This window comes from Bremia lactucae, linkage group LG8 (assembly GCF_004359215.1).
Source record: "Bremia lactucae strain SF5 linkage group LG8, whole genome shotgun sequence".
In the NCBI taxonomy this organism is placed as follows: Eukaryota; Oomycota; class Peronosporomycetes; order Peronosporales; family Peronosporaceae; genus Bremia; species Bremia lactucae.
The window spans coordinates 2,587,263-2,600,627 of NC_090617.1; the positions used below are offsets into that span (position 1 = coordinate 2,587,263).

The 13,365-nt window shown below is 49.0% G+C and overlaps 1 protein-coding gene across 1 annotated transcript; it reads left to right on the forward strand.

Moving 5' to 3' along the window:
* Positions 1-470: 470 nt before the first annotated feature.
* CCR75_009779 (uncharacterized protein) lies at positions 471-1,034 on the forward strand (the record flags this gene model as incomplete). Its single annotated transcript, XM_067967817.1, is given in 3 exon segments — positions 471-512; positions 554-634; positions 648-1,034. The coding sequence occupies 3 exon segments, from the start codon at positions 471-473 to the stop codon at positions 1,032-1,034; spliced, it is 510 nt and encodes a 169-aa protein (XP_067815720.1).
* Positions 1,035-13,365: the final 12,331 nt, after the last annotated feature.

Consider the following 13,365-nt stretch of genomic DNA (forward strand, 5'->3'; position numbering starts at 1 on the left):
TCAGAAGGCCCATCGGAAAACACGCGCCCTTGGCGCTTGTAAATCGATTGCAAAACGTCAATCGCGTCACGCATCTCAATAGAGATGCGAGCCCTTCCCCAGGGCGAAGAAAGGGAATAGACATCCCCTTTTACCCTCTTCGAGTTGTCTACACAACACGGACAGGGATCACTCCACGTGAGGCATGGAAGCCCAGCCTCACGTGACAATCGATGCAATTTATACTTTGCACCGGTTGGAGTTCTTTTCTCAAATTTAACGCGATTCGCGTTAATTTTTTGAAGCCAAGCTTCGCGTCCAATGTCTTTAACATTGCGAATGAACGCACTCCAAGCTTGCATAAGCGAGGCTTTATCTCGCTTATTATTGCCACTAAACCATGGACAGCGACGACGACTCGATCGACCGTGCGATTAAATACAAATGGCGCCACATTATCAACCTTGAATCCGCACTAGGCGACTAAGAAGATGTCTCCCGACGCAAAATCCTCGCTACCGTCGCCCTTCGCCGTAAGTGGACAATCCAATCTTGCTCGCATCTAACCTTTTAGAGCACAAAACCCCGATTTTACACCTGCTATGTACGACCCATCCTCCTATGCAATTGCGGCACCTGGGCTTTGTCAGCAATAGTAGCCAAACTAGGCAGCTTCCACCGACGACAACTCCGTAGCGTCCTCAATATCCGGCACCCGTGATAAATCTCAAACAAGAACCTGTGCCGACGCTGCGAAACGCAACCATTGTCAACCTCGATCACCGCTGCGCGCTGGTGACTGTTCGCCGCATCCTCTGCCGTCCAGCAGACATCCCGGCCAGTCGATGGATGTCCTTCTACTTCCAACCCAGCACTCGGGGGAGGTGGCGAGGTCGCCCCGCATCACCCTCCCACGGAGCCTACACCACATCTCCAACTTGAGTAGACCGGATGCCACCTCAAATCCATCTCGGACATCGAGAGGCTTCGTCACATTGACTAAATCTGCAAAATTGGAAAGCAGTTGTGGGGCGATTACAGATAATCTGGAGTGACATCCCTGCGGTAGTGAGGCTCGACGTCTGCGAAAGCTAAGGCAGAGGTGACTAGAATGGCGAAAGCCGTCTCTAGCCCTCCAGACCGTAGGCCGCCGCGAATTTGTGATACAATGCAAGAGTGGTGGTATTGAAATGTTAAGAACAAAGATAATAATTTAATTCTCCTTTACTGTTCCTCTTCAGGTAATAATGTATCTTGTAATGGGGTACTACCCCCGGCTAAACCACCTTGACAGATATATACAGACAGAGAGTCCTTATGTGTCTCTCTGCGAAGGGAGCACTTTTGTGGTTTGAAACAAACACATTTCCAACTTATTTATCGCATGGTAAACAAGTCGATGCAGTGCGCTCTAGTAGGGCTTACCTCGCAGCTGCACGACTAAGTGCAAATGCTGATGAGCCTACAGCAGTAGATGCCTAAGCGTCTGCTGAGGGACAACTTGCATGCAACTCCGATTGGAGGCGTAGTATATAAGTTGGATGACATGTCTAGCTTAAAAATATATGTAAGGACCTCAGATCACCCGGTAGTGATAGTTAGTGGGCTCTGGCGTAACAAGTGAAGAGTTCTTAGCAAAAATTTGTCCAAACCAGTCATCTTAGGATGACTCTGATAATGGTGTCGGTGGTGGTGATGCTAACATCCATCACCAGAAGGAAGTGATCGTAAGAATCACTTAATAAGGAGTGTTAGATCGACTGCTCACATTGGTCAAGAGGTGAGGGACACCCAAATACGTCGCGTGTCGCTCCTCGAAAAAAATAGCCTTGGTAGACCACTAAGGGCAACATAATTCGCTGGACCGGAATGACCAACGAAAGAAACAAAATTCCTTGTTCAACTCATCCCGGTACCACTGCCCCGGTGAGGACAAAAGGGAATTCTTCATCGATGCTATTTTTCGACATTGATGGTACTGTGACAAGCGTGCGAAGAATTGAATCCCTTTTTTCAAGCTTAAGATATTTTCGGATAAATGCACAAAGGGTTGGCCGTGAGGCTGGTTAGACAAACCGGTTACGGTACTTGACCGGTTTAGAAAGAGGTCAATGAGTGCTATAACTTGCACCTTTTGACAAAAGACGCTGCCTATCGTTGGAATCCTCTCCTATGAGATGTGCGTAAGAATTTAATTTGTAATCCCTTTACGGGGCGCGAAGCGTCCTTGTGGATCATCGGATGGCTCTCGTCATACTGTTCGACTAGACCCGGAACATCTATCCTCGGTAGGAAGAGAGACTTCCAACTATCATACGAGGGTGAAGGCCCCGCCATCGAACGAGAATACTCGTCCGAACTCTCCTGACCTCGGGTGGTTCAAGAAGCGCTTCTGATAATTCAGGTATGTGAAGGAGGAGGACAAACAGGTTCGACTTACTCATCGGGCCCGACTGTTTGTCAACTTGATCACATTCGCATATTTCGGTATATCCAGATGGCGTGGGTCATGAACGTGACCGTCGTCATGAATTGCAGACGACCCTGAATGGTCTCTGTCTCGATCGACCGGAAGACCAAGGGAAGGTTGCGGACTTAAAGCGCCCGTTTGGTTACCAATTTCTCAACCGCAATTGGTTACCTTACGGGCGCTTTAAGTCGTTCGCAATGATTTGGCGGTCACAACATTCCATCCTTGAAAGATGAAGTGAACCCGGGACGATCAGTCTCTGGTGGATGCTTTGGCCCAAACTTCTGGGATTTGCACACGAAAAAAGCCTCGTATTGGTCGAACGAGCGAGCCGTCCGACGTAAATGTAGAATGCGTGCGCATACTACGAGGCAGCTCGATCGTGTATGCATTGCTTTGGCGGCGTGATACACGCAACGCACCGATATTCTTGGGCATTAATTTATTACTGCCCAACTTCGTCAATTCATGTTGTAAGAGATTTGCCGTAGACAGTGGAACAGATCGTTATCTAAAATAAAAGAGCTGTTTGCTTTCCATTTTGGCCATCGTTCCGTATTTGTCGGCCCACCGCCTTAGCACGAAATTCTGCACAAAGCGGACCGTTGCTTTTTGAGCCAGCAAATTTTTCCTACTTCTCGAGCCAGCAGAAATCTCCTGCTGACTCGGTTTTAATTTTTTCAGTGCGCCCGGAGCGCACTGCGGGGATATCATTTCCTCTTCAGAGCAATATTGCTTTCACTTTTTACTGTCATTGTCGATACAAAATATGACAGCTCCGTTCAGCAATAGCCTTTTGGCTACTGCTGAGATTGTCTTCTTCAATGTTGATTGTACCAACAACGGTATCTTTCAAATTGACTGGTGGGTCAATGTGTGATGAGCAAGAGCCAGATCCGTCTTTGGTCGAGCGAGTCCCTCCCTTCGCTTGAACGAAGGTAACATGTGAAAAGGCGGGTGGGTATGCGTCGATGGCGTAAGTCATTCACGAAAAACGATGGATGCTTTGTTAATGCAATCACCGACTTGTTGATGGCAAATTCTGCCATCGGCAAAAATTTACTCTAACTCGTAAATGAGGGGACGTATCCTTGAAGTATCTCTTCGAGGTTACGATTTGCACGTTCTGACTGACGATCTAGATGGTCAGATGCTGACATCTTATATCGAATATCAAGCGAACGGAATACAATTTGCCGGAATGCTGCCGTCACGAGCTCAGCCTTCGGGTGTGATCGACTCCGGTACTGCAACAAGATGAACCATCTTACTGAATCGATCCATACACACAAGAATATAAATATTCTTGTGATCGTTTTGGGAATCCCGAAGACGACGTCCATTGGTACGGACTGCCAACCATCTGCTGGGACAGGCAGACATTGCAAAGGCTTAACCCGTTGACGAAATTCGCAAGCATGTAGGTACTTGCGCAGGAATTCGTACTGGCGAGGCCAGTAGCAATCGCGACTCACTGTGAGGAAAGCCTTCTTTTGTCCACGTTACTCACTTATTGGGGTGTCCCGTGACACGTAAACATGATGTACAATCGCAAAATATTGTGGGTGAGCATGACCACACGAGATGTGTCGCCAGCAATGCTGATTGTTGTGATAGACTTCTGAAGTGATTCATCAAGCCTTTATGAGCCTTAATTTTAAAGGCTCTTGAGACGTCGTCTTGGTAAAATTGACGCAGTGGGCTTATCCCCACTGTTGGTTGGCGCAGCTAGCTCGAAGTCAGGCCGGCGCAAAAGCGCTGCAGCAACGACACTAAGTCGTCCAGATTTGTATTCCACGAAGAAGTTATACTCCGCGAAGAAAGACAACTGTCTCTTGAGCCTTTTTTGTGAGAGAGGTATGGACTTGTTACGGGCGTCCTTCATGATCCACGGTCCGTTGTAAACGGTGAAGGGTGTCTCTCCTAAAATATCGACTCGAATTTTGCCGGCGCATATTTATGGCGAGGAGTTTCTTGTCATGCACCGGAGACTTACGCTCAGCTTTTAAAAGCTGACGCGACTGAAACCAGACGACGCGCTCTACACCGTCTGTGTTTCTTGTCATGCACCGGAGACTTACGCTCAGCTTTTAAAAGCTGCCGCAACTGAAACCAGACGACGCGCTCTGCACCGTCTGTTCTTAATGCATTAATGAAAAGCCGATTGCGAATTGCTGGCATCACATACCACTCGAACACTAATGCATAATCATAAGCTGTATGCAAATCTCAAAAAGTGTTTATTCGTTGCAAGCAAAACCCACTTCTTGGTTGCAAGCAAATACCGCTTCTTGATTGCATCGTGGAAAAATCACGATAAATGCCCTGACCCGAAAAGATCAAGGTGATCACCGACTGACCAGTGCCAGTCGATGTGAAGGGACTTTGTAAGTTCCTCGGACTAGTGGCGTATTGCGAAAGTACTCGCGTAATTATGCAGTATGACAGTTCTTATTTCTTGTTTACCCAAACAAAAAGTAAAGTTGTTATAGAATCCTGATTGCCAGCGTTCTTTTTAAGGTATCAAGCAAGGCTTGATGCAATCGCCGCTATTGGCGATTGCAGACCAAGACAGAAGAATTCGTAAATACATGCATGTTTAAATTTCGCGCATAATCGGTGCTTCGTGCTGTATGACCTATCGAAAAGAATATTATGATGTTCGTTTCGCAATTCAAGCTCTGACCATAAAAGTACTAATATTCCGTTTAGTCCTGATCAAGTTATTAATTGCAAATAAATTTAGAAATGATTTCTTATTAAAAAGCATATAGCCTTTCGGACATGGGTGCGATACCTGCAAACTCCGACTTTCCGTTCATGGCTCGGTTATGGGCGAAGACGTCATAGAAAAAAATTCGGTTGAAATCTCGCAACGATCTCACCAGATCGATTACAGATATGTTGAATGTTGCAGGGGCATTTAGCCCCTGCGGCATAACTTGCCGCTTTAAAAGCATCCCGCTTGAAGTACTCATTGTTGTGAACGGAACATCCTGTCTCACGCATAAGGATCTGATACAATCCGTCTATCAGATCTATTAAAGAAAAAGTGGTACTTTTCACATACTCTCAATGATTACGTCCTTTCTCGGTGTCAATGTTTGAGCCATTACTGTTGCAGCATTAAACTTACTTATGCATGCACACCTGTTACTTTTCGAGCACAGAAGTCGGAACAGCTTTGTGGGAAGGTTGACACCCGCTGCGAAGTGATCGGCAGAGAGCTTGTCGATAACTAATGCTCGTTCACGAGTCAATGGCCACAACTTCATGACACAGTATTTTGAACCTAGTATCAGATCGAACTCGTGTCGAGTGCCTTTATCTTAGGCAACACGTGTGGTACTCAAACAGGGGTACATCCTTGAATTCGATCAAATCCTTATACAAAGATTTGTTTTTAGTGGCTCCCAATATTGACACGTAACTTAAACCGGGTCTTTTATCGAGGACACTTTTGTCCACCGATGATTTACTGAGAACCCGTCCTTTTTAAAGAAATACAGTTGCCGACTGAAATCGGTCACGTACTCGTCATCTGTAATACGTATCTAGATCACTTAAGAATTGTTTCGGCTCCAAATTAGTAATTGAGTTATCTCCGAAGGTAATTTCGGGAGGCGTTACCAGATCAAGTGTATTAGCGACAACACTTTATCCGTTGTTAGCTAAGACGATCAACGTTTCGAATTCTATCTGGAACCTTATCTCCACAAATTATTGTCTAACTCGGCGAACCATCTTAACAAGGGACTGTTGTCGACTGCCTCGAGCTTGGAGTTGTTAATTCCAAGTTTTCGGGTTGATGTGCATGCATCGTCCCGCCAGCAGCATGTAAATTCTATTGTCTTACAGTCCCAACTGTTGAGCAATTTCTTTTCTAAACAGCTCTGCCTTTTGAGAGCCTTGCTGATGAAGCAAAGTTACCTTTTACGAACCCCATCGAGCTCATGTTGTATGAACTTGGCGATAGCCGCATGTCGATCGTCCTTTTATAGGGCGAACCACATTGCGCCAACGGCTGGGCCACCTACGGTCGAACTTATTCGTTCGATCGCTGGTCAATAAAAAAGTGAATATTTCACATGTACGGGAACTTTCACGCGGAGTGTGAAAGCTCCTCTCTTCTTCATCTAACATGTCCGTGCTGAAAGGTATGCACGTAGTTGTTGAGCGCTCCACGAAGTGCTACGAGGTTTACGGGGCACCTTCGCTAGTACTGCATCAGTGCTAGCTAGCCTACACTGATAACAGTGAAGAAAAAGGATGTCTGAATACTTCATAAGCGTCGTGCAGAAAATGGGCTATAAGTTGCTGCGAGTTCTTAGCAAGTGAAGTCAATACTAACGAAGATTAAGTGAAAGGGAAAGTAAGACAATTAAGTTCATACGTATTGCTATCTTCTTTAACTGACTTGATATATTAATCTAAGTACCTATTATGACTCATTGCTAATCGCCATTCGCGCGTCTGGCAGCAATGGAAGGGGTTGATTTAAGAGACTTAAATTTATTAATGAACACAACTGTCACATTGCCACTACAGTATTACCGTTGAATGTAATATTGGAAATGTTAAGAAAAAATATTAATGGTGAAGATTTAATTATTTTCTATTATTCTTGTTATAGGTAATAGACTTATGTAACTGAACATCCCCTTACACAAGATGTCTGGTAAGCCAGACTATCCTCCGTGCTAGTGGAGTGATGCCACAGACTGAGCATTAGCGAAAGAACCTTCAAAATGGCTTTGAAGGCTCAATAGCTTTTGCTCAGCCTACGAAGGTGGCTTAAACTTGCTGCCGTGAATAGCAATGCCGGCAGCATGATCACGTTGAGAAGTAAAACTATGTCCTCGACACGAATTGCAGGCTGAGATACTTCGACAGTCGCCGTTGCACTTTTCGTATCCGCTCTCCACTGCGTATGCCGGGTAACGTGTGATGTTTCTATGCCGTATTGCGAGCTTACCAAACAAATTCGGCCGAGCCTAGCCAAAATCATATTGGTTGCACCCGCAAGCCCGAGAATCGTCCATATCGCTTTACTATGTTCATGACTATGACTTGTCACAATGCCTCTTGCATAAAGACCGTCGAACTATCGATGAATGTCTAACACCTATGTTGAACGCCAGACCCTTAAGTCACGTAGATACCTTTGAACGTCGTGTCGTTCTGAAGGGCAAGGAAATAATTTCTGCCTCGAGAAGGAAAAGCAAGCAGATATCCTGCCTGTCAAAGTTGTTAAAGACAAGTGATTTGCTTCCTTAGAATGCCTAATGGTTGACAATTTGAACCATATTTGGCTAAGCCAATTCAATGTACGTGGCATACTTCAAGATATATATTTCTTTGGCTTTCGGTTTAGGAGGCTTAATTTTTGTTGATTAATTGAGCAAAGTAGCTCACTTTGCGGCTGTGTCATATACCATTGATAGTGGGGATACAGGAAATCAAATACTTCCAGTATGATGAGCATTATCAAGCAATCTGAACGCCTCTCATGTCTCGATGTGCATCCAGCCAAAAGCAAGTTCATTTTTTCAATACGGCACTGCGGCGGGATAAATTCTTCGAGCTGCGGATGATTCATTCCGCGTAAGTGCTACCTACGAACCCTGATGATAATTACTTTTAGTAAACGGTGAGGATTGTATTGATATCAGTCTCAGATGCGAGAACATTTCAAGTATGCTATAAAATGACGCTTCCTTTGTGTACGGTTTAAACCAAGCTGTGCACATTAGCCAGACATGGTCACGTCGCAACAGCTGTAGCTGAAAAGCAATAAACTCGACAGGAAAACGTCGAGTAAGAATTTTTCATTTGCCATTCAAAGCTGATCTATTTCCAAGCTCCTGATTTAGATCATATACGCGACTCATAGAACTTACTAACAGAGTCGAATTACCTCGTGGGTACTTCTATTTGTTCGAAACCAACACAAATAGTTTGATACACTCTATTTCTTAATAAATAGATACAAGCTTATAGGAGCGCTTCTTGAGTGACCTCGCGCTACAACGCACAATTTTTTGGACACAGCGAGAAAGCGGTTTAATTGTACTTTCTCGCGTGCAGCGAGGTAGTTGGTTGGCACCTAAGGCGACCTCACACAATGCATCAAGTGTCTTCAGAGCCTTAAAACATATGCGATATCGATTCAAATTTGATTAAGCATATATGAATTCGGCAATACTGAAAACATACTGAAAACTTATATCCTCGACAGACTTTGTCTAGTTTGTTGGCATGTCTTGCAAGTACAATAACTTAATTGTGCGTTTATACATCATGTATGTCCAGTCGACAACGAGCGATGCCAAGAAATTACGCAATGATTTTGATTTGGGAATTGAGCCATACATAGCAACACCAACCCAGCTATCTAACTCAAGAAATATGCGCTTTCTGAAAACGTCTAAGGGTGACGACTCAGTCGAAGGAAAATGCGAACGATATTTGAGCTTTGAGCGGTGTGAGAGGATCCCCCCTTTTTGTCGCAAGAGGATCGAATCATAGGTCCCGTCGATATAACATCTGCCACCGTAGATGCTTGACAAGCGTTCACTCATTGCTCAGCGACAAGAGGTCTGTAAAGTTTTCGATTTGGTGATATCTTCAAATAAGCTATGCGGGAAAATTCTCAAACTAACTGAGTAGTTTAGGATTATCAAGCGGGGCTTCTCAGCAAGGATTTGCTCATGAATGACAGATGCTTATAATAGCGATATTGATGCTGGCCATACTAGCTTCCGCCTAGGTAGACCAAAACAAAAATAAAATTGAGTCCGGTGATACTCTTACTCAACTTTTTTTGAAAACGTTCAACACTGTGTCCAGGGAATTTCTTTATGTGGCACTTGTCCGATTTCAATGCTCGCAGAAATTTCAGGACATGATCCAGAGGTATTCCACGATGGAACGACAGCACAATTTGTTTTCAATTGGGAATTGTCGAAGCCGCGGGAGGCGATAGATGGGATACGATCATCGAGTTCTACCCATTCGATAAGTTCAAAACACTACTCGATTTGTGTGGCGAAAAACACAGCTCGACGGTTTTTATTGCAAGGACAAGAAATGACGACGGAAATGCCTCGTCCGCCGGACGGCGGCGGGAAGCCGATGAATGATCATCGCCCGCAGGACCATGCGCCGCCGACAGACGCAGAGGATGCGGCACAGCGAGGTGGGGCGGAGGCGGAACCTGGTGCAGGCTCGAACAAGGCAACGGGGGTATCGGGCGCAACTCCAGTGACGCCGGGAGCGGCGCAGGCAACTAGCGGCGGTGGTGCTGCAGGTCCGACAACATCGAACTACAAAGACGCAGTGCGCAAGGGGGAGAACAGCAAAGTCCCGACGAGCGCCAGCGCGGCTGGTTGCAGGTTGCTACTCGACCGTGGAAGGCGAAGCCAGACAACGATCTACGCCCGATGATCCCGCTGGAGGAAGAAGCACTCGCGGCGTGATTGATGGGAAGCATCGTGCTCGCCGAACCACCTGGCTTCCTCGCGTGCACACACACCCGCGTTATGCGAGTGGCGATGCTCGAGTTCTTCGAGTCGTACCTCGAGGGACGGGTGGTCGCTGTCATCCCGCCACTCGTGCGAATGCCGCGCTACATCGCGGAGAAGACGCTTCTTCTGCAGCTATTTGAGGAACGAGAAGGAAACCCGACAGTAGCGAGACTCACACGCGAGCTTGTGCAGACCGCAAAGCGAACGTGCTACGATGCAGCGACGCGTCGCATCACATTCGTTCTCGCCGACCGAGCTGCTGCGGCTAGCTGGCATACCAAGGCGATCGAGTATCGAGGCACTCAGCTTCAACTCCTCTGTCCGGCAATCCTGGAGTGCGAAGACTCGCTGCTCGCCTCCCCTGCTGGTCGATCCCTCGGAAGAGAGCAACTCCGATACCAAATTCGAGTACTTGCAGCTGGCGCCTCAGCGGGCACGATCGAAGCAGTGCTGGTGGCAAGCGTCGACTGTGCGGTGCTCTCAGTGGCTCGTGCCGTGCAAAGGTGCAGAGTTTTACGACTCGAACTTTTTCCTCGCGACGTTCGACTCTGATGTCTACCCGGCGCAGCTCAGGCTCGTCACACACATAGCGGCATCCGGCGTTTCGATCATCCTCCACCATTTTCGGCACTTTCAGCGTGTTCCGTGCTTTAGGTGCTACTCTCCGCATCATTCGATTGCACGATGCGCTCAGAAGGAAGGCGACGCGCTGATTGAACACCACCGCTCATTTGGGGCACCTACCCACTCGACGCGGCTAGTACCTGAACTAACGCTCAAGCATCTCGACGTCAAAGGCCGTCTCGAGCACGTGAAGGAGATCTCTGACGGACTGGCCGCCACGTCGACTCGGCTGTAGGCTGCCGCGCGCAAATCCCCAATTCTCTTGAGAGTGGAAGCTGCGCAATCGGCTGCGCCCGTCTCGGACGGAACAGGTAAGTGTACAGAAGATCCGGCAAGAACCGTGGAGCGCAGCAGAGGTGCAGCTACAACGGAGATGGCGAACGAAAGAACATCGGAAGAGGATCAAGGAAATGGCGGCTGGTTCGATCCTGGCAATGCGAAAAAGTCCAAGAAGCTGTAGAAGGACGCAGACAAGGTATCCCAGGCACAAAAGGGAAACGCCAACGTGACTGCAACGATGCCAAAGTCCGCAAACATGAGCAAAATGCCAAAGGCATCGAACAAGTGCAGAGTGAGTGCCAGAACAACGTGACGAGCAAGAAGCAGGCCGCGGCCAAACCAAAGAACAAGTCCGTGAGCTCGGCACAGAGCCAGCGCAAACAGCAGACGACGAACAAACGAGCAACCACGCTCTCTCATGCCGAGGCGCTCGCCAAACTCGAAAACCTGCGCGGTGGAGGAGGCCCGGAACCTGCTAAAACCAGCGAAGAGGACAAACAGACCGACGACGCTGGTGACGGCGGTACGACTGTGGCAATTACCTGTGCCCAAGGAGAGGTACAGGAAGCAAAGCTCCGGGTGGACGCGCTGATCGCTCAGGCACATTAGACGAAGCTGCACGTAGCCGCCGCGAGGGCGCTGTATCACGAGGCGCACGGTCGAGTACTGGAACACGAGATCACGCGCGAAGGCATGGAGGAAGGTGACAGCCCGGCAGAGTTGAGGCATGATCTGCCGAACGATGCGGAGATGGCAAGCATGGAGCATGGCTACCGTACAGCTGACGCCGAGGCGAGAGACGCGGCTGCGGCAGCTGGTAAGGCCGAGAGAGTACACGCAGCACTCGCAAAGAAGCTTGCGAAGCTGATCGCAAATGAGACGTTTTTGACGGCGGAGCTGCCGCCGATCGGCAAGGCAGAACAAGAGAACCAAAGCGCAACGCCGGACGTCAGAGCAGAAGAACTCCGGAAGAAGAGCCAGAACACCATTCATCGGCTCCTCTCGTCGTACATTTCGAAGCGGCGCAAAGGAGCAAAGCCACCGGCGCAGCCGGAACCGCTCAAACCTGCCGACAACACAGTGCCGACGCACGAGCCAGCGTCTCCGCCCGACAGCGAGGAGACCAACCCCACCGACGAGGACATGCTTGCACCCGACGTAACCATGACCGGCAGCGGTGTATCTTTTAGTGATACAATGCGACTCGACGAGCTGGGTGACGGCGTGGTTACGCCGCCGATGGGAGCACAACGCATCCCGATTCCGGCAGAACTGGCCGCGGCCATCGCTGACGAGCTCGAACAAGTGCGCAAGGATGGTGCTGGAGGTGACAAAGCGGACACACACGACGCAGGAATGCAACCGAAGTTGTCTGACTCCGTCATGGAGGAACGCGACAGCGCGGCAGCGCAGTATCGCGCGAACAGTGATCTTGCCGCTACTCTCTCCGGTACCCTGCCGCACAAGCGTCCAGCGGACGCCCCAGCCACACAGATTGAGCTACCGGCAAGCGAGATCGAAGACAGGGCGAAGCGACTCGTGGCATCTATGGAGGTCCTACGCACGCTGAAGCAAGCGGAGAGGGATAAGCGTAAGCGACGGCAAAACGCAAACATCCATGCGGTCGAGAAATGGAGGCGTGCGAACCCAAGTACCAAGAAGCGGCCAACTCCAGCAACCGGCGATCTTGCGAAGTGGAGCCAGACGCATGTGGACGCATTCGCTGAGGTCCTGCGCAGCCTCCCGTACCCCCTGGCAGCGATACGCTCGATCGACTATAAGACGCTATGCAACATCGGGCATGCAGTCGGAAGTCAAGCACAGCTTCAGCTCATGAGCTATCACGCGACAGACGACTCGCTACCGCCGGCAGTACGCAAACTCTGCCGCGATCAAGTAAGAGCGCAACTGCGATGCCGCAAGGTCCGACGCATTGAGCCATCACGGACAGCGTTGATTGGTGGAAACGCCTTGAAAACCACGACAAAAGGCTGCTCACGGCCCTCACTTATTTGCAGCTAGATCCAGATCAATGGGCGGTACTTAGCATCGCCAGCCTCGTGATGCCGTCGCGGTTTGTGCCCGAGGAAGTGACTGGCATCGTCCTACCGGTGGCTAAAGCCGACGTGTGGATGAAAGACCCAGAAGTGCGGGCTCTCGTCGCGGATGTGACGACGACACGGTCGTGGGCTCGGGCACTCACGTTGTGCGAAGTTAGAGGCGACAAGGCTGCGCCTCGCTATTAAGGGCTTTGCGGGCACAAACACGAGTCCGCCCGTCGGAAGCGTCTCGCAACAGACAGTCCGACATTGCAAGCACACTCGCATCAGCCGCAGAGATTCTACATGCGGTCTGGTCACACAGAACGTATGCGGCATCGGGGCGGAAGCAACAAGACAAGTCGCGTGGTTCTCGCACTTTCGGCAGCAACAAGAAGCAGGGCAACTCGACATTGTCTGCATACAGGAGACGCGTGTGCCGGCGGAC